Source organism: Colletotrichum abscissum (assembly GCF_030869225.1).
Source record: "Colletotrichum abscissum strain IMI 504890 chromosome Unknown Scaffold_7.1, whole genome shotgun sequence".
Classification (NCBI taxonomy): Eukaryota; Fungi; Ascomycota; class Sordariomycetes; order Glomerellales; family Glomerellaceae; genus Colletotrichum; species Colletotrichum abscissum.
Window position 1 is genome coordinate 637,638 of NW_026850514.1, and position 24,786 is coordinate 662,423.

Here is a 24,786-nt window from a genome sequence, read left to right on the forward strand (position 1 = left end):
CAGTCGCCATGATAGACCACGTCCTGGGACGGCCGTCGGTCAAGTCGCGCCGCCTTCAGGTCCTGGCGGTGCTGGCTTTCTGGTCGGCATACATCTTCAGGTAACAAACAACATCTTGAATCTCGTGCAACGCTGTCGTGATAGAAGCTGATGAGATCTTTTGCAGAGGACACCCCCACGGCCCTCCCGTCATCCGCTTCTTCTCCAAGCTCACAACGAAGCGCCTCACAACATGGCAGACCGTCGTGGTCACCATGATCTACCTCTACGCTGCCCGACACTTCAGCACTCTAGTCGGCCTTGCGAGTCCCGAACCCATGTCCAACATGTACGACGCCACCTACTTCCGCGCAACATGGATCTTGACTGCTCTGGATGCCGGCTTTTGGACCGCCATGAAGATCCGCGCAAAGTGGCTTCGCGACCTGGCCAGCATCGTCTTCTCCGTATTTTACATGTTTGCCGCCGAGAAGGCTGACGAAAAGGTGCGCAAGGTGCGCGGCATGTTGACCGTCGAGCATCTGCGTGTGTCTTGGGACAAAGGAACGACGCCGTACCTGAAATTCTTCCAGGGCCTCATGCGGCCTCGCTTCTCTCGCTGGCCGCCGCGCGCAATCCGCATTCCCCGACCCTCTGGCAGCGATTATAAGGAGCCTGTCTCGGCTTGGCTCTACTTTGATGGACCATTGACGGACCTCGTGCGACACAGCAGAATCATCCTGGATATCCCTGGTGGTGGATTCGTCGCCATGGACCCTCGATGCAACGATGATAAGCTATTTGCATGGGCGTCCAAGACCGGCATGCCAGTTCTTAGCTTGGATTACAAGAAGGCTCCCGAGTTCCCGTACCCCTTCGCTCTGAACGAGTGCTTCGACGTCTACACGACACTTATTCGAAGCAAGGGACGATGCATCGGCATGTCTGGAAGAGAGACACCCCGAATTGTGCTTACAGGTGACAGCGCCGGTGGTAACTTGGCCACGGCAACGACTCTCATGATTGTCGAGAGAACGTCAGTGCCGATGCGTCGCTACTCGAGCACAGGAGATCTGCCATTGCCCGACGGATTGGTCTTGTTCTACCCAGCACTTGATATGAACATTGGCAACTGGATGTCAGACGAGCAAATGTCACTTATGAAGGATAGAAGGCTGAGAAGCACGAACCAATCGATCATCAGGCGAAAGAGCATGCAGTACAACGACCTCGTCGGCACACCTCACCACAGTGATGACGAGGAGGACTCCAACAAGCAGTCGACAGAGCTGACGGCCAAGGAGGTCCAGATCGCCTCACAACAAGCGCTCGCTAGTCCCCATCCCGAGTTTTCGCATGGCGGTCCACAAAGTATGTCCAACGCAGGATCCTCAGCTCCGGATATCAAGCGTCAGCAGAGCGCATCCCATCACTCGGAACCTCTTCGAACCCGCCTCGCCATGTCGTCCATGATTTCGTACTTCAACGATCGCGTGCTCACGCCCGAGATGATGCGCGCCATGATCATTCTCTATATCGGTCCTCACAATCGACCCGACTTCAGCAAGGACTACCTCCTTTCTCCTGTTCTTACCCCCGACTCCCTCCTTGCGCGCTTCCCTAAGGTCTACTTCCTGACCGGCGAGCGAGACCCTCTGGTCGACGACACCGTCATCTTCTCAGCACGTCTGCGCAAGGTGAAGGAGTCCATGTTCGACCAAGCCCAATCCGAGCGCTCCGACCTTGGCGATGGACTCGAGCCCATCTTCAATCCCAAGGATGTTGCCGAGGTGATGCTGATCCCCGGCATCTCCCACGGCTTCCTTCAGTTCCCGACCGTGTACCCCCCAGCATGGAAGCACTTTGAGAGGTCAGCGGAATGGATCACAGAGATCTTTGCCTCAGCCGACGCTGTACGCGAAAAGGAGAGCCGCGGCCGCAGACGTGTCGGCGGTGGACCCATCACAAATGGCAACAGCGAGGGACGGCACCATAACCGCGTCGAGTCGAGCGGGGACGAGGACAGGCCGCTGGAGATTGGCATGACGAGAGCGAACCGCAAGAATACCCTGACCAAGGAGCCGCAGGTCATGGACGAGAGCGAGTCCATTGTACCCGATGCGAATGGCAAGAAGAAGAATGGCCGCGCGAGGGGCGCAAGTAAGAGTGCGGGCGCGAGCGCGAGCCTCGTGAAGCTGAAAAGTACAGATGACTTATTGGGAAGGAGAATGCAAGGCCTTGCTGGGGGCTTGACTGGCGTCGGGAGGGGACAGGAATGAAGCGGGTGAATGACCTGAAAGTGTCCTTGTACGATGGAGGCGCACAGTATTTATCACGATTTCGAGTCACGAATGTAGCCTCGTCAGGAATGTGTTCTTTCATTGGGTGGCTATAGATGGTTTGTAGATTGGATTCGCCAACGAAGCTGTACACATACGTCGGGTAGCACCAAGTTTTATAGACACCAGTATGATCATGGCCGTGCCTCTTTTGTGTCACTATGTAAGTCTGCCTCCAACAAGGGGTTGATGGTCGTTGACATGGGGTCGAGAGATCTTCTACTGACGACGATCATGGCAAAGTTCGCTGTCGAGAGGATTATGTGAAGCCTTCAGAGAGTGAGGCAAGGCACAATGACAGCCGCTTGTCTCTCTCCTCGAGAGAACTCTGTGATTTATGCTCAGCCTCAGTCATATGCTCACCACCAACCACGTACCCGGACGGCAAGCAGGCGCCTTAGTCATACCTTCCCCTTCTTCACCGAATACCTTTCCGACCACCTGAGGAGACATGAATACACACCAGATAGGAAGCCTTCCTCAATCCCATTCCCGTCACCAGCACACCAGGCGCCCTCTAGGTCGGGGGTCAGGTCAAAGCTGTGGCGTGGGTGGTGGAGTGGTTAATGGTCAACAATTATTTAACCCCAACCAGCCTTACTCGACGACAGGCTTAGCGAGTTCGAGTCCCAGCTTGTGCGCCAGAGATGTAGCCCCCATTCGCCACCGAGGGGGTGAACTCTTTTGTTGTTTTGGTTGATGTTGGTGTTGTCTTTTTGAGGGGCTGTTATAACCCCTTTTGGATACTGTAGATTGTACTATTAGTTGTGGCTGCTTCTGCTCCCGCTCTGATCTGGATTACTTGAGTAAATTAGCCTCCCACCTTTACGCTGCAACTTTTGGAGAATCCTGAGGCGGTGCTTTGAGAGTCCTTGGACAATCTACCTAATGCAGGTTGGGGGGAGTTCTGACGTGATGATATCCTGGTCTTCTACGATATTGAGTTTAGAGACGGAATCTCACTGGCCTATCTATATCTAATCTGAGGAGTTCCGGGGCAAGCAAATCAAGCCAAGTCGTGAGAAGCACGCCTTCCTTGATGTTTATATTAATGACTCAATGCTTGACTGGTATCTGCCTACCAAGACCTTGGGACTATCTTACCCAGAGGCAAACGTCATGGCAGGGCGACGGTCGAGAATGAGAAGTAAAGCCTACCATGGATGAATCACCTGTCAGCCTGTTTGCTCGAAGATGATTCATGGTCTTGGGATACATCATCCCGTCGCCGAATTCACGTGAGAGAGCGGCTCAGTACAGGCAGGCACGCAAGACCGGACCGCTTGGCTCACACCTTCCACCTTGCACCCCCCGCCTTCCATCTAAATATACGAGAAGGGTATATAGACCCCCTCAAATCCATTCCCGTCACCAGCCAGCAGGCGCCCCCTTGGGGGTCAGGTCAAAACTGGCTGGGTGGTGGAGTGGTTCAAGTCCACGAGCCTACGCGGTGAAGGCTTTGAGAGGTCCCGTGTTCGAGTCCCAGCATGTGCGCCAGAGATGTAGTCCCCATTCGCCACCGGGGGGGCGAACTCTTTTGCTAATATAGCTATTTAGTTTTGGGCCTGGGGGAGAGGGAACTCTTCTCTTTCGAATGCTTGGTTATTATTGATGTTCGTTCCTGCCGTTGCTCTCGCTTTTGAGAAATGAAATCGGATGGTATTGAATAGGTTCGGGATGAGCACTTCTTGCCTTCATACCAAGGGGTTCCTGGAACTCTGGCATATATTCTGAGGGTTCTTGGGTAGGGTATACTGATCAATCGATGATTATGTGGTTCATGCTAGCCTATCTGTGATCTAGAGGGCTTCCATCAACATCTTACTGGCCTGTACTCAATCAGGAGATAGATGTCTGCTTCGTACACCGCTCTAACCCACCTAGATTCGTCTGGGTCAGATCTCTCGAAGCAAACTGGGATGCCTGGGGCGATTGCTGGGTAACTTCGGAGAAGGAGGTAGGCGCAGATGAACGATCTCGTTGCTCACAAGCTTATGGGTACCGCCACGTGACGGAGCTTGGAAGGGCTTTTGCTTATCTAGAAACTCGCGTAGAAGACGATCTGCAGTTGTGGCACTCTGTATACAACGGGAGAGGTCAGCACCACCTCTAAGTGGTATGACGGAACCTCGGATCTGTTATATTTCTGCCATTGCGAGATCTAATTACCTTAATCCAATTACTACATCATGGCCAGGCTTAGAGGGGACCACGCCCCCTATCATTGAGTCAATCTGCGACCAGCGGTGACCAACTTGAGAAGCAAATGTGAAGAGGTGGATGCAGGTGTCTTGATCGGTTGATTCGACTCGGTAGAGATCAGTTTGAAGGGTTGTCATGTGCCCGCGATCTGCTCTTCCGTTTCGGGCCAGCCAAAGACTTGAGACGAGGAAGCTGCCACAGACTGCACAGCATTCTAGTCGAATGCTCCCAAGGCTTGTACTGCCATTCCAGTCGCACAGATAGAACAAGACGAAATCGTTCTCCAACGTCGCGTAGACGGTGCGCGATCAGCTTAACCACACGACAAGCCCGCCACGGCGAAGGACCACCTCCAGCCATAGCACGGCCTGAACCGGGCCTGCTTTCCAGAGACATCCTACGAATCTGAAGCGCGTCGCACTGCGTTCTTCATGCCGTATGGCTCTATCTAGCACGGGGTCTCTGAGTCCTACAGTTTGCTGAGGTATCGCTGACAAACGCGGGCTATCGTCAGTGACAGCGGACTTGAACGAGAGGATCCGGGCAGGATATCACGAAATGCAGAATAGTTTGAGCCTTTGAATGACGTTCAGGGATGACAAAATGAAATTGGAAGAGCTCAAGATGAAAGAACAGATGCCAATAGCACCGCGACGAGTTATTTCTTGAGGGATCGTTTGTGTGTATCGCTGGCAGCTTGGCCCACTCCTCTCCCTGGCCGACTCGAATCCCCAAGGCGTGAACCACGGCACGAACTCAACCAATCACCCTGAGAATCAGTTGCGTAGTACTCGCGGCTTTAGATACCGTACATCCGTGTTCTTGAAGGTGTTCCAGCAAGTGCGCCGATGCTTCTCTGATCAAAGCTATCATCGCTCGAAGTGGAAAAGGGGGGGGGGGGGGGGGGGGGAGGGAATCGAACAGAGTAAATCGGAGGATATTCCGTAGCTACGTCGAGAACCGCAAATCATTCGCCTGACGGTGATACATCGAGCCTAGCTTCGGAGGTTGATATGCCTACATCGTCGGTGGTGGTTGTTAGATATCCCACCAGCCCAGCTCGCCTGGACACGTTGAGAGCGTTTGGGCAACGAGAGGGAATTTACTCCTTTTCCAGCGCTTCGCGATGTACAAGGCCAGCCCAACGATATTCATGGAAGTCTTCATGCAAGTCACCATAGGCATTGTTGAATCTTGATATGTGTGTTCTTGTTTCTCATATTTTACTATGTACCCCCAATCGCTAATCAATCTTCAGCGTCGTGACATTCTGGTATCTCCTTCTCAAACCCCCTTTTCCAAAACCGATAGTCCCAGTTGAAGGGGGACCAATGCAACCTCCCTTCGTTGAAATCCTTCCGAGGTAGACAACGACATCACTTCGTGCCTCAAACCCTCACTCATCCAAAAAATCAGACATCCGCCCAAACGCCATCAACCCAAGACCTCCCCCCGATCAGCAATACACAGTTTCCAGCCTCTTTAAGCCTTACCAGCATATTTCTTCACAACAACCTCAATCTCCCCCTTCAAAACCTCCTTCCTCTCCTCAGAGCACCAGCTCCCCTCCACGCTCCCCACAGCAATCCCCTTCCACTCCTCGATGCTCAACCCAAACGCCTCCTGCACAGCGCAGTAATTCTCGAGAATATACCCCCCAAAGTACGCAGGGTCGTCGCTGTTGATGCTGAACCGCACACCCTTGTCCAAGAACTCCCGAATCGGCATCTCCTTCATCTCCCTGACGCCCCTCAACACCACATTCGAAATCGGACACAGACTCAGCAGCGTCTTATCCCGCGCCAACCGCGCCAACAGCTCAGGGCTCTCCGCCGACCGCCGCCCGTGATCGATGCGCGTGACGCCGCAGTCGTCGAGCGCCTGCACGACGAACTCGGCCGGCGCCTCCTCGCCCGCGTGCGCCGTCGCCCGCACGCCCGCCGCCCGCACCGCGTCGTAGACGGACGTCCACATCTTGGGCGGGTACGGCGCCTCGCTGCTCGACATGCCCACGCCCGCAATCGTGCCGTCGGCAAAGTGGCCCGCGTCCCGGGCCTCGACAAACATGCGCAGCCCGTCCTCGACGGTGCAGTGCCGCAAGAAGCAGACGATATACTCAACCGTCAACCCCTCGAAATCCCGCTGCGCACGCTCCTTTGCGCGCCTCAAGCCCTCGATGACGGTCTCGTACGCGACGCCGCGGCACGTGTGCGCCTGCGGATCGAAAAACACCTCCGCGTGACGCACGTTTTGCGAGTGCGCCTTCTTGAGATAGGCATAGCCCAGCTCCTCGAAATCGGTGACGGTCAGGAGCACGGAGAATCCGATAAAGTAGTAGTGCAAGAAGTCGTCGAGCGAGGAGAAGTTGCGGTACCGCTCGTACAGGGCCTCGACGCTGGCGAAGGCGGGATCCTTGTCGACGGGCAGGGCGATGTTGTTCTGTGCGGCCAGGTGGAACAGCAGCTCGGGCCCCAGGGAGCCCTCGATGTGAATGTGGTGCTCGCACTTTGGGAGATCGACCAGGAAGTCGTGGAGGTTGTCCTTGCACATCGTGGGCGGGATATGCGTGTCGTGAATGTGTGGGTGTGGGTGTGGGGTGTGTGCGAGTGTGTTGAGTATGATGATGAGGGGGGCCCCAGATGTCTGAAGTTGCAGAGTCTGTGTGTCGTTTTGTTGGAGATGCTTTAGATAGAGAGAGTGAGAGGTCGTTGTCGGTTCTGCAGATGAAAACGACGAATGATGGGATGAAGTTTGGAGGCGATGCGATGCGATGCGATGCGATGCGCCGGAGAGAAGTCGCAAAAAGATGAGAGGTGTATTTTAGTAGAAAGATGTTTCACCCGAAAAAGTTTGCTCAAAAAATCTTGTCGACAGGTTTCTGCCTTTGCCTTTTGTGTCGTTCACGAACAAAAATAGATTTTGTTGGAGAACTTCTAGAAAAGTCTTGTAGACGAACGCACGGCTTGGTATCTGCCACCAAAAGTTTCTTTCTTATCCGTGTTGTGTCATATCATTGGATTTTGTTTTCTTTCACTTCCAGTTTTTTTACGTTTTGCCTCTCGTTTTGGTGACAATGACCCGAATTTGTCTCCATATTCGCAGGTTTACGTTATCAGGTTCCCCTCGTTGTCGGCGAGCGCCGTGTTTCTTTCTGCAGCGGAAGACGGCGAAGGTTCGGCCCAGTCTTCGTTCGCCCGCTTGACTGTGTCCGGCTTCCGACCGAGTATAAGTGGTTCTGGCTAACGCTGTTAGCCTCGGGAATATCCATCCTAGATAACAAAGGGATTTTAGACACAATGGAGTGATGGCTGATAGTACTAAAAGAGACTGAAAAGAGGGCAGTAATGAGCCTCCACGGCTGTCGGAGAAACAACGATTCCAAAACGACTAGCATTGACCACAAGGCAAGAGATCGCGAGAACGAGGGACCTGTGAAAAGGGGTTCCCCTGATCAAGAAACTTCCCGTGCCACGGATCCGGAGGCGAGCCTTCGCCAGAACGCTTCTCTCCCACACCCATTCCCACGCTCTCTCCAACCCGGTGGTCAAGAGAGTCTCCAGCAGCTTAACCGCTTCCCCCTCTCAGGGCCCTCTGTCGTCAGTGAGTGGCCCAATTTTCCGGGCCCGCGACGCACCCTGCGGCATTAAACGCACGACCAGCGAAGCCGTCGAACGACAAGATGGTTTGAAATATCCATGTTTGAAGCGGGCTAAGAGTAGTAGCATCGGGGATATGGGGAGGAAGACATTGGACGAAATATGACCATCGACGAAACAAGCTCCCTCCCGTTCTGCCTGTCACGACGATGATGTCGCAGTGGATCGGGAATTGGGCTAGGAACACTTTCTGTTGGTGACAGGCACAATCACAGATCCTACCCTTCTTTTCTCCAGCTTTGACGTCGGAAAGAGGTGACCCGGCGCACCTCACTGTCGCAAGAAAGCAGGATTGAAGCTGGAGGGTGCGGTCGCAGTCGCAGTCGCAGTCGCAGTTGCAGTGGCAAAGAGATGTGCAGCCGCAACTGACTGACATGAGCAAGTTGTCCGCGAATGGAATGCTTTCCATTTGAACAGTCTGGGAGGCTGGCCTTCGCGAGGGGGCCGCCAGCTTCCCCGTCACCAATTGTCAAGTCACCGTGCCATATGTACGTTAAGACCTCGACAACGGGCAGCCTCACAGACTCTCAGAGACTGACAGGTCCAGGCGGCCGCCACATACGACATTGGTAGACTGCATTCCTTAGGTATCATGCTTTGGTTTGGCTGTTTCTTCTTCAGCGGTCCGCCAACGGCCAGCAGTGTGCGGGCTGGCGCGCTCCTCGAACTCGTCTAGATGGTCTCGAAACCCAATCTGTGTTGCACTCGCCAACCTTCATTGGCTCCAGCGAGACCCCTCTCTGTCTGTCTGGTCTTTGAAGGATGTTCTCCCCCCGTTGCGACGGATAGAGCCTGCCGCCTGCCGCTGAACCGCTTCCAAAGTCTAGACCTCTGGTATTGCTTTTTCTTGTCCCAGAGCGCAGAGACATCCAGAGACATCCAGAAACCTGCCGATTCCCCGGTTATTTCCCACATTGGGGGGCTGAAAGGCTGGCAAGTGGTGGCGCCGCACGCCGCTCCTAGGATTTCTCGGTAGGGATCATCCCGGAGCTGAAAGTTCAACGTCAACTGGACACTTTTCGACGGCCGATCAGAAGAGAGATCCATCCCAGTGTTCGACTGCGGGGGGGCGACGGGCGGTGCGCCCATGGAAGGAAGAACAAGGGAAAAAGAAAAAGAAAACCGCAGAAACGACCGGGATTCGGTGGTCAGATCCGTCTTGTGGCCGCCGATGAACCGGGCGAGGCAGCAGCCGACGGGATGGCTGACTACGAAGGGATATCCATACTAGGTGGATATTAGTGTTGCCTCGCATCACTGGGACCCGAGAGAGCTGAATGATACCATTCTCAGACTTTCCCAGGACTATCCGTACGCCGCCGCAGCGTATGTACATATGTATGGATATCCATCAAGGAGCTGAGATGTTGGATAACGGCCGAACACGCCCCCTCAGGCTGTTGCTCCGAACTGTCAAGCCAAGGAATGTTCCTGGTCTTAGCCCGTGAGGCCCCTCCCTCTAAAAAGGGTCTCTTGGCCCTTGATATGCTTGATTATCAGCCCCATCCATGGTGGCACGGCCTGTCCCATGGCATCTGTGACGTGAGTCGTCGCAACCACCGATCTCCCAAGCGAGAAGGGAAGCCTCCGCCAGTCGTGCGCAAAAGCTTATCGACAGGAATAGCTCTAACGTCCAGGTGAGATGATGGAATGGCGGTTGGAATGGAGTCCCGTTGACCTCCGTCCCTTCATCCGTTGTGTCTTTTTAAGCTTGTCATGGCCGTTTCCGCGCGCCCGCGCCCGATGCTTGTTGCACGCGACCAGTCACCAGTCGTCCCGTTGCATCTTGATGCCCGCTGCCCGCCCTCTATGTTCTAATTCTGTCCGTTTGAAGACAGCAACCACCTTTTCTGTCAGACTTTCCATCTTCCTACCTTATCCAAAGACTTGGGATGCGCCCGTGAACCTTTTTATCCCGAGATCGACAACCCTGGGCCACGAGGGACACAAGCTTCTTGTTGAAGCGCCCGAGCGTGCGAGGAGCAATCCCGTTGGACTCTTTTTTTTTTCGCCGTGCTTGTATCTAACCTGCGAGTGAAGATGATCCTTCGGTTTGTCGAGCTGCTTGCTACCCATGTATCCGTAGGTGTTCCCCCTCTCCCGCTGGCAGGAATGTGGGATCCGCCAAACCCAGCCAGACCCAATTTCATGCAAGCTAGCAAGGGCTTCTTTGGCAGTGCTGTTTCATTCGGCTTGTTGACCGCCTGTTGCCAATAACTGCCGCCGCAGACCCAATACTCTCCGCATCCTTTGCCGGACCCAGTTGTTTGGAGGCACGCCGCACCGCTGCTCGAAAGCGCGGGTACGGATAAAGACTCAAGACAAATCACACGAGTGGCTGTCGACCGTTTTCAAACGTTGTATTGCTTCGGGAAAAGAGTGCGAGGTAATACGGATAGCCTGCCAATCTGCCTGGCCATCGGAAGCTAATCGGTGGATGGTAACATGCATGCGTGTCTTGGGACCGGACGTTGACAGCTAGTCTTACTGATACCGTAGCAAGCCGCGGCTGGCGGTACAGTCATTACGGGTAAGAAGGTGCGTTTACGGTCGTTGCCGCCATCGTCACACTGCTTCTTAGTCTCTGTCAGTGAGCTTGCCCGAGTTTAAGCTATGCGATGCGATATTGCCAGCACCCGTCCTCGAGTTATCGGTGGTTGCATTTGTGTGACATGACACGCATACTTCCTATGTATATCCTCGTCCGGTCTCCTTAACTACGTTAGATATGGCTCATAGACCACTCTCTTTAGACAATAACTAAGGCGAGGAGACGATGGTTGGATTGGTGGATAACTTTGCTGAAAAGACAAAAGTCTCACGATTCCAAGTGGGCAGAGGACTTGCCAGCCGGAACGACCAGCTAACTTTGCTCTTTGCGGGGTTGCACACCATTCTGCTTGCCACCGGGTGCCCATCACGCTACCCAGGAGCTGTTCCCTCCCGGCGGAGATACCGAATGGCACCTCGAATCCAGAGGGCGGTTGATGGCGTCTCCTGAGCACCGTGATTGACCGAGTCTACTGCCTGGGTTTGTCTGCAACTCGGGTTGCTGCAACGATGCTTGTAGTGTAACCTGCGCTGCACATGGTCCGTTTCGCTGCCCCTCAAGAGGGTGTAGACTGTAGAAGGAGGTGAAGAGGAGGAGGAGGAGGTGGTGGTGGTGAGGAGGGCTCGGAGAAGGTGCTACTTTCGACAGAGCTCCGTCGAGGTCATGCCGGCGTGCTAGTAGTGTATTGGGTACGCAGCATCCGTAGTACTCCGTAGACTTCTCGGCTATCACCCAGTGGTATTCAGATAAACTGCGCTTTAGATTCGCTTCGCGGATGGAACCTGGCAAGTTACCACTCCGGGCTGTCATGTTTCATATGGGCCGACAAGCCCTGGGAGCTCGAGCCAGCTTGCCAGGTACGCCAATCGCGCCGTCGACATTCAGTCTGCGGTCCGTTGTGGATAATTCTTGACAACTCTCCCGAGGGGAAACACGGTTTCCCTGGGCCTGAACAAAACTCTGATATAGTTGATTCATGTTGCGAATCGGTTCAACATCACAGCAGACTGGTGGCCGTCTACTGATGGTTGACTCGACGGCGGAAATCCGTCAAAAACCAAACTCCAAAGCTTGGCTATTAATATTCGTGTGAAAAAGTGCGGAGCCGATCTCACCTATCCGCAGATTCGGCATTCGGTTGTGATCAGATGCGTCGGCTCCACGGCTCGTTTAGGATAAAAGTCCTGGTTATAGCTTATGCTCTTAATCCGCGGCACCAAGAGCCAATGTTGACCAAGGGGCTGACAAGGAATGGCGTGGTCGAGGAGGATCCTATCGAGACCATACTGCGTACTCTGTAGTCCCTACCGAGTCCAAATGATAACTGTCGGTCGTGTGCACAAACGCGGACGTGTGGCAGACGTCGGCAACGCCATCGTCGTCCCCATTCCCCCGTGGAAGAGTTCTGGCCTTGAAGCGATTGACACGATACTGTAACCTTGCTGACATGGGCTTGTCCTTTGACCCCCGGCATGCTTGCAGTACCCATGGCCCCGGTCAGGCAAATCCTCTTGTCTGCGATTGACACTGAATCAATGGCGGCGATCTGTTGAAGAGGTGCTGTACGACTCGGGGATCGCGTTACATTGCTGCAAACATACCGTCCCGGCCGGAATGCTGCGAGTCGTGAAATGGATCCAATCTGCTTCTGTACAGTACACCCGCACCATGTACGCGACCACCTGTCGTGTTACCGTCTGCCACTGATCTGCGCTTTCGTCACGCAGCCCTCTACCATGGCTCGGGAAAGCTAGCCAAGTTGCGAACCTCCGAGGTATGTAGAGGACGTGAATGAGAATGGCCGAACAACCAGCCTAAGAAGCGGCGACTTCTCCGGGAGTTGCGCCAATCGTCATTCGCAACTATTGGACCCTTGGTAACCGTTCGGTGGCACGGCGACCTACGACAGAGGAAAGACGTATGTGGTGCTGACAAGGATGAATAGAACACCTTATCTTCCAAGTGAAGCTGGAGACAGCGACTCGTTGACTCTTACAATCGAGCGATGTCCATACTTTTTACCCCTGTCCCAAGAGAACCTCGAGCCTAGACATCAGCTTCGGTCCGTTGGATGGTTGAAGGGAATCGTTGAGAATGAACAGAAGGGATATCGATGTTTGTGAATACAACCTCTGAGATGCAATTGTTGATGCGGACCTGTGGGGTAGTAACCGGGTCCGACCACGCCAATGTGATATTTGTATGTACCAAGTACCCGTAACATGTGGAAGACGTCCCAACCCCATGGTGAAAAAGCCCTGTCGAGACTTTCGGGGGTCGAATGGGAGAGGATGGTCTATTCTTCCTGACGTGGGAGTCACTTGTGCCTGGGTTTTCCCATCGCGCAGTCGACCGACGCTGGCCGTTGTGCGGCGCAGTAATACCACAACATCATTGCGAGTCTCATCTTCTTTGTGTGCGGTCGTATGCGCCACAAGGCCACAGTACAAGGCCAACTAAGCAAGCCAAGGGGTCGGAAACCTCCTTTACTTCATGTGTTTGCTTGTCGTGGAGGTGAAGAGCGTGTGGTTGGCCGTTGTGTACCGTGGTACACGGCAGAAACGTACACGCAACCTGACCGGGCGCATGGGCTTCGGGAAGTGGGATGCGGCGTGCTAATGGATGCATCCCCGGCCCACGCGAGTGGTGGCCCTCTTGAGAAGGCCATCAGGAGGGGGAGGGATCGTCTCTCGCGGCACGACTTTTCCCAGGAGAGGCTAGGGACGCACTCACTCACATACTGCAGGCTAAGGTAGTCTCCTCCCTCCTCCCTCCCAGCTCATCTAGCTCGTAAGCCTGTGCAATAGCGCACTGCGTGCTGCAGGAGCATATTTTGACAAGGACAGGGCCTCACCGGGCCCGGGGCAATCGACCAGTTCTCGACACATGATGGCGGATGCGGAGCGTTCCAGGGCGGGAAGACGCGGTTGGCGAGATCAAATCTTGCGCAACGACGATGATATCGACTATCACCCGGAGGTTTGAGGCCCTACCATTGGCCGCGTCGGCTTGCTCACCCTCGGCTGGCTGACCGAGCAAAGTGCCCAGGTGTCACGATGCATTGAGACATGGATCGTTGGAAAATACGCAGGCATATCTAGATGACGGGGGAGCTAAGAGTGTAAAGCAGACAGCAACTGAGGGCAACAAGCCCAGCCGCAGTCTACTGTGTATTGTGTACGTACAGAGCAGTGCTTCCGTACACCGTGCCCGTATGGAGTCTTTGACATGATGGTTGCGAGGCTACTCTGCCGTGACGGAGCCCAATGCTACGTCAGAAGCGTGGCAGTCTGGCAGAAAGTCGGAAAAGAAACAAGGGACGTGGGAGTCCTGGCGAGTATGTCGGAGGAAATTTCGGGCCATCGGCAGCGATTTCGATGTTTTCTGCTGGGGCGGCCTGCTAGAGCCATGCAAAGACCAGCCGCTCTCGGGGCTCAAGCCGAAGGAATGCTGTTGGATAGTTGGGCAGGCCACTCGCTGAAATGCTCTTCCAACGGTGGACAGTGGACACTAGGCCGTAACCTTAGCAGGTATCCGTAGCGCCAGCTTAATTTGACAATGGCATGTTGGAGAAGCCGAGCCTGGTTAGTTTCCAGTATCCACGGTCTCCAAGCGGGAACTTGGCCGTCGCAGATATAACCCCGGGCATCTGGCCGAACTCGAAGGGCTTCGAATCGGAGTAGCGAGCAGCGAAATCTTCATGTACAAGGCCCGCGGGCCATGGCAAGCCGCAAGATGACATTGGGACGTTGCCTGTTCGTGGATTCGCTGTCAACGGTTCGAGGCCAGGCCAGGCCTGGCCATCCTGTGGCCCTGTCACCCTGGGCACTAGCGCTGATGAACCCCCCGGCGGTGTTTCCCCTGGCGAGCGACATCCGTGCGTGTTCTCCGTCAGGAACGGAACTTGTGGGACATGATTCGGGGAAATTGGGTGGTTGTGACATTGCGAGAACATGATTCTCGATGGAGCCACTTTGATGGCCTTTGGGAACATCCGGATGCTGCCGACTGATCAGGAGGTACGGGGACGGAATCCCTCGAGTCGAGTGGCCTGTAGACATGAACTTGTCAATCTGCGGGCTTGGTAGCACTGCCACTAGCCCAGGAGGCGGTCGTCATCAAAATCCCCGGCTGGCGGAACCCCCCCCCCCCCCCTTCGCTGATTCTTGCCTGGCATGCCCAGTTTCCAAAGGATCCATCCGAGGCTTTGGTTGCTAAAACCAGATGAACGCGGCGAGCCGGGAGGAATGATATGCGTATTGCTCAACCGTACTGTGAGATGTGCCAAGAATTCCCGCATGATGGTGAAGCAGTCCAGCCATCGTCACACTTGCGAGTATCCGTACTAGTAGATTCTCAAAGACCCCGAGAAGACGGATATCGGGAACAAGCCATAGTGGGCGGCGTGGGGCCGACGGCTCCTGGATCGGCAGAAGTAGGGCGAGAGTGCAGAAACAAGGTGCTGTAGCGTGGCGTGAAACTGTGGACGTGCGGATACCTTCACTGCGTTGTGTGAGTGCCTTCGAAGGCAGTTGGGCGAGTTGCCCAGTAGTTTATGTCGGACTTACAGCGGCGTTCAGTGCTAGAGCTGTCCGCTGACGATCTGGAGACAGATACGTGGGTTGCAGCAGTGGCTTTCCAGCCATCCCAGTGCGGCATGCGGTGCAAAACTGATGTGCAGCCGGCACTTCAAATCCCAATGGATAAGAGCGGGCGTGCGGGCTGATTGCTTCGGCAGGCCAGGCGATTGGGAAAAGGCTAATTGTGTTCAGTCGAGGCCGTTGAAATAGTCGGGTGGCTCGCCCGCCCGCTCGCCCATCGGCTTCTGTATGAATTCATAGAGTGCGATGTATCCGTACTGCATCCGTACTGCATCCGTTTTGTCTGAGGGATGCGAACGTTGGCATGCAACGGAGAGGGGGCCATGGGGCCAGACATGATCCATGAGCTTGCTACCGTGGTATCTTGTGATTTGCAACCTATGGGACCTGCCGGCTTCGTAGACCTTGGAAAGAGATCGATGCTGCCAGCTATGGTCAAGGGATTGATGCACGTCTCTGAATCGCCAATGCAGATCCCAAGCCGCAGGTTGAGAGATTGCTAGGTCCTGGAAAGGAAAACGACAGACACATGCATCGTATCGAGCAAGTTAGAGTGGGCAGAAAGCGAAGCAGCGGCAATGGTGAGAGAGGTCCTGGTCTAGGCGGAATATCGAGCCAAGTAGAAGGTCTAGCATGGTGTGGGTTCGAGACTCGTCGGACTCGGAGCAAGTACCAAGTGGTCCTCGTAGGTTTGTCTTGCGTAGCTACGTCGCAGATCGACGGCCTACAAGTCAACGGCTGAAAACTCAGGGTTCGGCTGTGCTTCCGGCATATGTGTCGCATCTAAGTTGTTCTGGAGCAGGTAAGGTATCTTAACATGTAGCCTCCCCCTGATTCTCGACTTGGGGAAAACATGCTGAGCTAACAACGAACCGTGGCTTGATGTCGATATGAATGCAAGTTGCTACGGAGAGGTTTGCCGAGTCTGGTTCAACACTATGTGGGACCCGGAAATGTGGCCGTGTGTATGTGCAAAGTGCGCTCGCAAGTGTCGAGGGACTGCGAGAATTGGAGAGGATGAAGAAGTGCCCGCATGGGTATCCGTACACTTAGTTGAAAGGGCCCGTTGGAGGAATACTGCGTAGAGAGGTTGGACTTTGAAGAAGGTTGATGACTGTACCGCTGAGGGATGTGGGATCTGGCAGAAAGAAAGAATGGGCTCAAAGCGAGCAGCCGGGAATCAGGATCCAGTCAGCCAGTCCATTTCGAATGTAGCTTCAGCATGCATCGAGCGTCCAGACCCAAGTTCCGCCGGGTCAAGGTGCATAAGTCCGGCTCCAGCTTTTGCTTCGTCTAGGGTCGGGGTTGACTTTGTGGATTGATAGTGAGAGGTCGAAGTCGTGGAAGTCTGAAGATGTCAAGAAACGAGACCGAGTACGTATACAGCGCGGAGCTGTTGTGGATTGCGGATTGGGGATGGATACGGAGGCACATCGGAGGATCTCCCTGTCAGAGCCTGGTGTCTAGTCTGTTTCGGGGTTAGTGGCGTACGTAATCCAGACTCTCGTCCAGACTCCAAGGCAAGGTACGTAGCTAAGATAGGTTCCTGGCAGCTGCTCCATGTCCTTCCTCTATTAGGTAGAGAAGGAACACTCCACCTCAAGCCTCCAAGTTTACTTCGGTAGGAAAGAGTGAACTGTTGGAGTCTTTCCATTTTGTGGGACTGGCTTACACAGTAGCCATGTACTCCGTACTGTCTGAGATGCCTTACCTAAGATGCCGCCAGGTCCCTCACCTCCGAAGTGGCTCACTTCTGAATTGTGTGCGTATACGTAAGGTGAGGTAGGTAGGTGCCTCGGTGGCCCTTTGGAGACTTCATCTCAAGCAATCACGCCGGGCAGACAGACAAATTCTGACACTGCAAAGCACCCACAAGTCCACAACACCCTCCCCCTTCACCTGGCTGCTTAGCCTTGCACGACTCCGGCACCGGTCACCGGTGTCCTGGCCCCTGGGATCATGGAAAGACGGCTGAAGTCGATGAGGACCCTACAATACGGGTACGCCTGTCAGATACCAGAGGACCACCGTCGAGCCAATGGACCTTGATCCATTGGCGCATAAGGCTCAGGAGATTAAGCAAGTGCCGTCTGCCGAGCTCCATTGGCTCCAGGCGCCGATCTCACAGTCAATCTCATCGATGGAAGCAGTATTCCGTGCCTGGATACTACGGCTCACACGCATGCAAGGTACATTCCCTTCTCTGCAACCGTACCTCAGGCCATTATTGCAGCGTTGCAACATTGCAATTCATCGTTGTTGCCCACAACGGACTACTATAGCCATGGTCTGACGCCTGTCATTGTTCAGTGAAGGAGGAGGAGGAAGAAAGCGCAAAGAGAATTGCCATCAAAGTGCTTCCTTGCGGTTGGAATGCAAGGAAGGTACAGTGGGAGGTTTAAAGGTAGGTAGGTAAGGTACCTACCTTCCTTCTCATCAGATATTGGACTCGGAAGTACATCATCCCGTCCACCCGTCCACCCAAGGACGCTCTCCTTCCAGTTCTATACTCCGTACCGGTACGGAGTATTCCCATTCGGACTCCAACCCAAGTCTCGCGGTGAGATACGTATTCTCCCATCGCGCACTCGCCCCTCTTTTCCATCGTCTCACTTCTTGCCTAAGGCCTCAGGCGTCACTCAGGGACTCAGCTCAGGGCAAGTGCCAGGGGATCTTGGGCATTCGGGCAGGGTGACAGCGACCCTGAGCCTTGAGAAGTACGTACTCCGCCCTCCTCAATCGGGACGCGGAGTGGGGGAAGGAGTGGCAGACAGGAGTACCTACTGTGAAGTACCTACGTAGTAAGGTACGTAGTAGACAGGAGACGGGCGGGCAATTCCCTCTGACTCTGACAAGCACTCACCAAACTCAACCACCACACCTCACACCTTACCAACCCTTGGTGCCTCTTCAAATTCCCGGCGCTCAGTTCTGGCCCATCTCTTACTATCCACGAGGCGCCGATCTTGTCCATCTTCATCCCACTTGCATCAAGCCTCCCTGCTCCTCATTCAACCAAATGCCGACCTGTTTGTGCGAGCTGCGGATACTCCATGCTGCCACACTACGGCCAACGTAGCCGACGCAAATTTGCTCTCCATCCCGGCATCACCCAGCAGCAAGCATCCAGCATCCAGCTTCCAGCCTCGATATTGCGACTCCCTTCCTCTGCCCTCATGGATACGCAGTTATGCTCCAGTAATCGTACCAACGCTCGAGTCACTCCTGTCCATCAGGGAAGTCGAATCATGACAATAGACTGAGGGGGTCCAATGGCCCAAACGAATCCAAGGGGGCAACAAGCCTCGACGAATCGATACTTGAGTTGTTATCCCGTACTTCGCCCGGCACGGGGCATGCCGTGCTATTCCTAGCACCACCATCTCGTTCCCTCCTCAACCCGCAACCACCTTCTTCACCATCGACACCAACACCACCACCACCATCGCTTGGGGCCGAGAGGGGGACAAACTCTGCTCGACTAACAAGGGTCTACCAGCATGGATGTCACTTGTTTCTTTGCCGCCTTATCCCCAGTGCACGCGCAATAGGCACCTATACCGAACAGAAACATGTGGTTAGAAGCTCTGTTCCCAACGACTAAGAGGCAAATGTAGAGAAGGGGTCCCGAGGGGGTGTGTGGGAGAGAAAACTCTTTCCTCCACGCCAGCACACCGGATCACCGCAGAGCTTACCGTTATCACTGCACGGCGTCCAAGTCTGAGCTCTCCGCCTCCTCATCAGGCTCACAACTTCACGTCTGCGCTTTTCTCGTCTGTTCCAAAGGGGCCGTAGTCAATCCCTTCAATTCTCCGACTCGTCGTTTCTCGTTTGGGAATGGCATGATTTCACCTGATTAATCAAAACAAGCAATCACCAAATGACTTTTTAGTTGTTGCTATTCTTGACATACTCTCAAGTCAACCAGCTCAGCCCGGGCACTATGGAACCTGCGACTGTCAGACGAGCTTGGCTCCCGCTTTACTTTCTATTCACATGCGGGACATTCGGACTGAGACTCTCAACTTTATCCCTCCTCAGATGAACGCTGATGAGCAAAACTGCGTCTGTCTGACCGCCCTATCCCAAGCTTTTGACAACCTTCGACTCCAGAACTGGCAGTCAGCCACAGTGAAGAAGCCTGCCGGAGACGCTCTTGAAACTGCCGGGAACGAACTAACAAGCTCGAACTAACTAGGTAGCACAAGACAAGCTCCATGGCTGGACCTTTCACACAAGTTGAGAACTGCCAGTGTGCCACCAACCAACCTTACTCTGGAGCGTACGCTCTACGTCGACCGTCAAAGCCTCTCTCTCTCTCTCTGTTCCACCGTCAGCCACACAGAATAGAGCTGTCCGATACCTATCTAGCGCCTCTGCAGGGAGAGTGCCGCCCCCTTCCCGCGAGACACAGCGCGCCATCTCCATTGTACACGCGACATCCATACACCAAAAGGGACGGCGCCACGGCTCAACACCCTCCCGTGCAACAGCTCGGAACTCGGAGTCAAGGCCTGGTCCTGGCAGCCGCTACAACCCCTGATTCTGTTACTGGCGATGCGATGAGCAGCTGCACATGCCATGGCAGTGGCACTATGGTGTCCGCACCAAGTTGTGTACGTAGTACGGAATACAACTAACTTTAGTGCAGACAGTCTTTACCCCAGTGCCCGGTGGCTTTGGGACTCGTCTCTCGCTCGCCTCCCAGGCTCCCACCCTTGGTGTTTCTCCAATGACATCGGGCTGTCACGTCACCGTGCCCATCACTTTTCGTCAACGACTAAGCACCGTCCATCGGTCAAGCCAACCATAGTTCGTACAGCTTCGGCATCAAGGTGATGCCGCTAGGAAAGAAGCTTGAACTCGAACGGTTGATGCCCAAGTCTAGCTTCGGTTACCTCGTCACGACTCACCAGTTTTCTCCAAGCGAGTTTGCGTATCCCGGTCGCTGCCCCACACACTTGTGGGCGGAACTCAACCAGCCCGCTGTGGAGGTCCGTTTGGTCTGCCGCCCTCTACCCGGCCGACGCCGCCGGTAGAACGGCTGAGTTTCCCCCTCCCGCCTTGGATTGCTGCCGCCCATTCTTTTCATCAGACATGAAAAATCGAGAATGTCTCACGGCCCGGAACCTACCTGGCACCCTAGAAGCTACCAGCGGTTTAGTTCGAAATCACAACCACAATCTAGAATAATGCCGTAATTTGCACTCAGATACCTTGTTATTCGATACCTACCTTTAGAGACATTACTTGAGAGGCGAGGTGCACGCAGCACAACTTAACCTGGCCAAATGCGGTCGATATCACACGAACATGAAGCGACTGTGCAAAACTACTAGTATTGAGAATAACTCATGGGCATTGTCTTATCCCATCTTTCGCATGCCTCTCTCTCATCTGTTCACATTGCCAGTTACTTGCTTGCGCGAGGCTAATGCAGCGCCACATTGGCAACTCCAACTGGGGATGGTAGTTTCGGCACAGACGTTGTCATCAGTATCATCACATCAAGACACATACAAAGGCCACACAGGCTTCTGGAGTTTTACGGACCTTGAACTTCTCACTACTTTTCACATCCCTGCCCGGGATCCTGGCCGTCCCGATTCCCCGCCGATGTTTTCCCTTTAGGAACAGACGGGGACAGGAACAGACCGGCCAAGGATAAGGACCCTGACCCTAGACAATACAGTTCCAACCTTGACTCGAGTCCATCTCCTCAAACTCCTAGCACCGCCTTGCTCCACGGCCCCAACATCCCAAGCATGTGGACCAGGCCACCACGTAGCCCGGGGGGGGGGGGGGGGGGCGCCGGCCTCACCACACTCCGAGAACTCTCTGCGCCCCATTGTCAACCACACCCCCCACGCCTCACCTCTCACCCCCCCCCCCCCCCCCCCCCCCCCCCCCCCCCCCCCCCCCCCAACCCCACGGGCGCGCGGCCGCGGCCCCGGGGGGGGGGGGGGGGGGGGGGGGGGGAGCTAGCGTCATTCCAATCTCGCAGATTTCTTGACGCCATTGTCAACCACGTCCTGCCGGGCACAGGGCCACAGGTACTTACATACAAGACTTTGACGCTCCAAACCGCAGTTGCTTTTAGGCCCTGGGGAACCACCCGTCCCGCGCAACCAAGACATCCACGCCCTCTTTGGCGCACAGGCAAACCACCGCCGTCGCGCCGCCGCAGACTCGCAGGTATTGACAAGCGGCAAGCCATGTCTTTGCCTCGTGCCTCACGTAACGGACGGTGTCCGAAATGCTGGCCCAGGAAAGAACCTCGAGAGGCCCTGGCGCACATGGCCGCTCCAACTTTCAAGTCCAAGCTGATAACTTGAGCTTGCGGGGTTTTCCACCAACATTGATCTCCATCTGCCACTTGTCACTTGCGGCAGGATGAACGATGTAGTGTGAGGTATACCAGCTCAACTTTCAGCGTTCCCCTCGCCAGTGATGGCTTATTCTTAGTACCGTCTGTTACTTTTGACCTTCCCCTTTCCGACGGCGTTTGATCGGCTCCTTGATAGAAAGAAGACAGGACGACAAGACACAGACACTGGCCAGGTGCACAGAAGCTCACCCACACCCCGGTGCAGGGATGACTCAACCACAGGAAATGCTGATCCGTCCCGGCCCCGGCGCGTTGGTGCGTGGGATCGCTGGCCGGTCAGTTGCGTCTCTTGCACCAGGCGGTCACTGCTTTGATGTATCCGTATTTTGCCTCCCTCGTTGGCTTACAATGCAGGCAAAGAAAAGTGTAGAGCTTATCTGTCGGGCGTTGGCCTTAATATCACGGTGATGGTACTTTCTCACTGGCCTACCCCCCGAGTCTCGAGTCTCTCAGCTTCGCGTCTCTTAGTCGAGGATCAAGGCTTAGATGCGTTACAAACCCATCAGACTTGTTTTGCATTACCTTCCAGAAAATCATATCTCACCAGCTATACCTTCTCTCCTGGAATTGGGGATCATTATTGCCGCTACCCACCTTACGACGACCATCATATCACGGGCATCTTCATGCTTCTCCCCGTCAGCCTCTATCACCCCTGACCCTTACGCATTATCACACTGGTCCCGAATCTTGTCATTCTCTGAAGGTTCCTCACTTGACATCGCCAAGCAACATCCAGGCATACAGCACCAGCAGGCCGGATTAGCCAAGCCTTGCTGCCTTCACACATCGACCGCAGCCTGCCGCAGCAGGGACAATACTCTGCAAAATTTCCACAACAGCTGGTCTCGTCTCTCTGGTCCTTGTCGTTAGGTTCGATTCTCCTTCAGTCCTGGGACTCCCGAATCCTGACACGTTCTACTTCGGTGGCCCCAAATCCTAACTCAAGACCCCTCCAGTCAACTCAGGAAAAGCGCTCCCCTGTAAGGACCCGACATTGAGTAACACGCCGAGACATACTGGGCCGCTCTCGCAGCTCAAGTCTGGATCCCAGCTCTCTCTTTACAAGATACAGAGTCAAGACCACCTTGAATAGACTGCAATACATCTCCTCCAGTTCCGGTGCTGGCTGGTCGATCTTGCCCTGGGAAAGGAACGTAGGCGAACAGATTTTTGGAAGGAAGCCCATTTGTTGCCGCATAGCGGTTCCGTCGGCCTTGGGCCTGTCAAATCCGTCACATTCCACCCTGCCACTAGCAACAACGAGCTCACCAGACCCTTGCAACATCACGCCTGTTGCGTGGCCGGTGGGCACAGCCGGCCGTAATCTTTTGCGGCAACGTGCAGATTCCCGCTCCTACGAACCCCCCCCCAGCCAATCTCAGCCCCTAGCCAACAGCCCGGAGAAGAGTCTCGAATTGGTCGACAGGCATTCGACAAGCACGACAAGTACGACCAGCACCACAAGGCAGTGCGAGGACCCCAGTTCGGATACCAAGCCTTTCCCTTGACACAGGGCTTTCAAAGCCTTCCAACGCCTCGCGTTTGAGAAACCCTCCAGCACTGAGCAGCAGCCGGTTGGTTGTACCTTACTCTTACCTTGTCTGCGCCAGTCCATCGACGTTGTTCTTCGGAGAGATCAAACGTCAGTCGGGGATTTGTCCTGTCACTGAGATATGCTTATTGCCTCTTGGTGTCAGTAATAGATGCACCACGTGCCTGGCCGTTGCAGAAATCCGCGGACAAGCCGCTACGTCGACACGGAACACCACCTCGTAGCCCGCAAACATTCCGACGTTCATCAACAGCAGCTTAGCAAAACGGTCTGGAACACAGAAGCTTGCCTCAAAGTCAACCATTAAGTTTGGTGCGTATGCCACATGTTTCATTTGTCTCGTTTCCCCCCCGTCTGGAGCCGGAATATGTCCTTGTTCCTGTCCATATCGCCAGCACCCCATCTTCACCCGGCCCGGGTATCGGCTAGTCGCCCGCCCTGAACCTCGACCGTTAGTTAGCACAGCCACGGACATTACCTTATGCCAGATTTTATGACAAGATCGGGACGCGGTTGAGTGGCCGAGGCCATGCCTGCCCAAACACCCAATCGACTCGTAGTCTCATCGCGGCCAGTAGCAGCGAAACCCCCCGATGATCATTGTTCGATAGCTCCCGACGAACGGCTTAGCGGCCCCTTCTCATCAAGCGCACGTCCATCGCCCGGGCTGGTTATGGTCGGCTCGTTTGTCGGCTGTTCTGTTGCGGCGCTGTCTCCATCCAGCCTGGCCTCATAAGACAGAGAAGATGATGGCGAGACGAGGGACATATGCAAAGAGGAGAATGAAAAGGACCTGGACCAAGTTGGCCCATCTGCACGCTGCTGCAAAGATTGCTGGGAGGATTTTTCGATGCACATCATGTCCCAAAATAGTCGCCCTCAGCCCACAGCACCAAAGTGTCAGTGGTACAACCCGAAAGAATGCCGGTCGATTCTCAACAGCTCCAAGCCTCCAACAACAAGTCTCCTGCAACCGAGTGCAGAAGCGGAAGAGTTTCCTGCAGATTTTACCTTAGCAAACCAGCCGAACCAACGACGGGCTCATTGCATCCATCCACATTGTATCCCAACACCCTTTGCATCTTACCTTGAAGCCCTCTCTCCTCTTCCCAAGTTCCCCCCCTCTAAGCGTGGGTGAGGGTTGCATAAGGGCAAATTTCACCCACATACGTACGTGCCTCCTCCATCCCAGAGCCCGTTTTCTTTTGGATCAGGATCTATAGCGGCTTCTCCTGTCTTGGTACGGCCCACCTGTTGCAAAATTCCCGACGAGGGAGCTCGACGCGTGGTACCCACGATCATACAAGTCAAGCCATATCGACTTATTAGCCCCCTTTGAACCCGAATCCTTGTCTTGGGGACCATCAACGTTCACGGTTCACATTGGCCCCCCCTGCCTCCTGCGCAAGAGGTTGAGAAAAGCACCCCAGCCGAGTCCAAGTGGGCTTGTTCGACGGGAAATGCCATTGAGTCGCGGCACAGCGACCTTATTTTCGAAGCTGTTGCCGATTCGCC

The 24,786-nt window shown here is 54.7% G+C and overlaps 7 protein-coding genes across 7 annotated transcripts, besides 1 other annotated feature; 4 read left to right on the top strand and 3 right to left on the bottom strand.

Annotated features, from left to right (window-relative positions):
• Window positions 1-8: 8 nt before the first annotated feature.
• On the top strand, window positions 9-2,258 carry CABS01_03721 (uncharacterized protein; the record flags this gene model as incomplete). The annotated part of the gene is made up of 2 exons (XM_060537094.1): window positions 9-100; window positions 167-2,258. The coding sequence occupies 2 exons, from the start codon at window positions 9-11 to the stop codon at window positions 2,256-2,258; spliced, it is 2,184 nt and encodes a 727-aa protein (XP_060391352.1).
• A 3,744-nt stretch (window positions 2,259-6,002) lies between these two features.
• On the bottom strand, window positions 6,003-7,070 carry CABS01_03722 (adenosine deaminase; the record flags this gene model as incomplete). The annotated part of the gene is made up of 1 exon (XM_060537095.1): window positions 6,003-7,070. One exon carries the CDS (start codon window positions 7,068-7,070, stop codon window positions 6,003-6,005), a length of 1,068 nt encoding a protein of 355 aa, XP_060391353.1.
• Window positions 7,071-8,768: 1,698 nt separating this feature from the next.
• Window positions 8,769-8,852: a sequence feature (Short protein (CABS01_03723, KAK1475446.1) was converted to a misc_feature.).
• Window positions 8,853-10,051: 1,199 nt separating this feature from the next.
• CABS01_03724 (uncharacterized protein) lies at window positions 10,052-10,252 on the bottom strand (the record flags this gene model as incomplete). The annotated part of the gene is made up of 1 exon (XM_060537096.1): window positions 10,052-10,252. The coding sequence occupies one exon, from the start codon at window positions 10,250-10,252 to the stop codon at window positions 10,052-10,054; it is 201 nt and encodes a 66-aa protein (XP_060391354.1).
• Window positions 10,253-13,577: 3,325 nt separating this feature from the next.
• Window positions 13,578-13,957, bottom strand: CABS01_03725 (uncharacterized protein; the record flags this gene model as incomplete). The annotated part of the gene is made up of 2 exons (XM_060537097.1): window positions 13,578-13,750; window positions 13,909-13,957. The coding sequence occupies 2 exons, from the start codon at window positions 13,955-13,957 to the stop codon at window positions 13,578-13,580; spliced, it is 222 nt and encodes a 73-aa protein (XP_060391355.1).
• A 333-nt stretch (window positions 13,958-14,290) lies between these two features.
• Window positions 14,291-14,644, top strand: CABS01_03726 (uncharacterized protein; the record flags this gene model as incomplete). Its single annotated transcript, XM_060537098.1, has 2 exons — window positions 14,291-14,311; window positions 14,411-14,644. 2 exons carry the CDS (start codon window positions 14,291-14,293, stop codon window positions 14,642-14,644), a joined length of 255 nt encoding a protein of 84 aa, XP_060391356.1.
• Window positions 14,645-17,044: 2,400 nt separating this feature from the next.
• On the top strand, window positions 17,045-17,303 carry CABS01_03727 (uncharacterized protein; the record flags this gene model as incomplete). Its single annotated transcript, XM_060537099.1, has 2 exons — window positions 17,045-17,100; window positions 17,195-17,303. The coding sequence occupies 2 exons, from the start codon at window positions 17,045-17,047 to the stop codon at window positions 17,301-17,303; spliced, it is 165 nt and encodes a 54-aa protein (XP_060391357.1).
• A 3,407-nt stretch (window positions 17,304-20,710) lies between these two features.
• Window positions 20,711-20,959, top strand: CABS01_03728 (uncharacterized protein; the record flags this gene model as incomplete). The annotated part of the gene is made up of 1 exon (XM_060537100.1): window positions 20,711-20,959. One exon carries the CDS (start codon window positions 20,711-20,713, stop codon window positions 20,957-20,959), a length of 249 nt encoding a protein of 82 aa, XP_060391358.1.
• Between the last annotated feature and the right edge of the window lie 3,827 nt (window positions 20,960-24,786).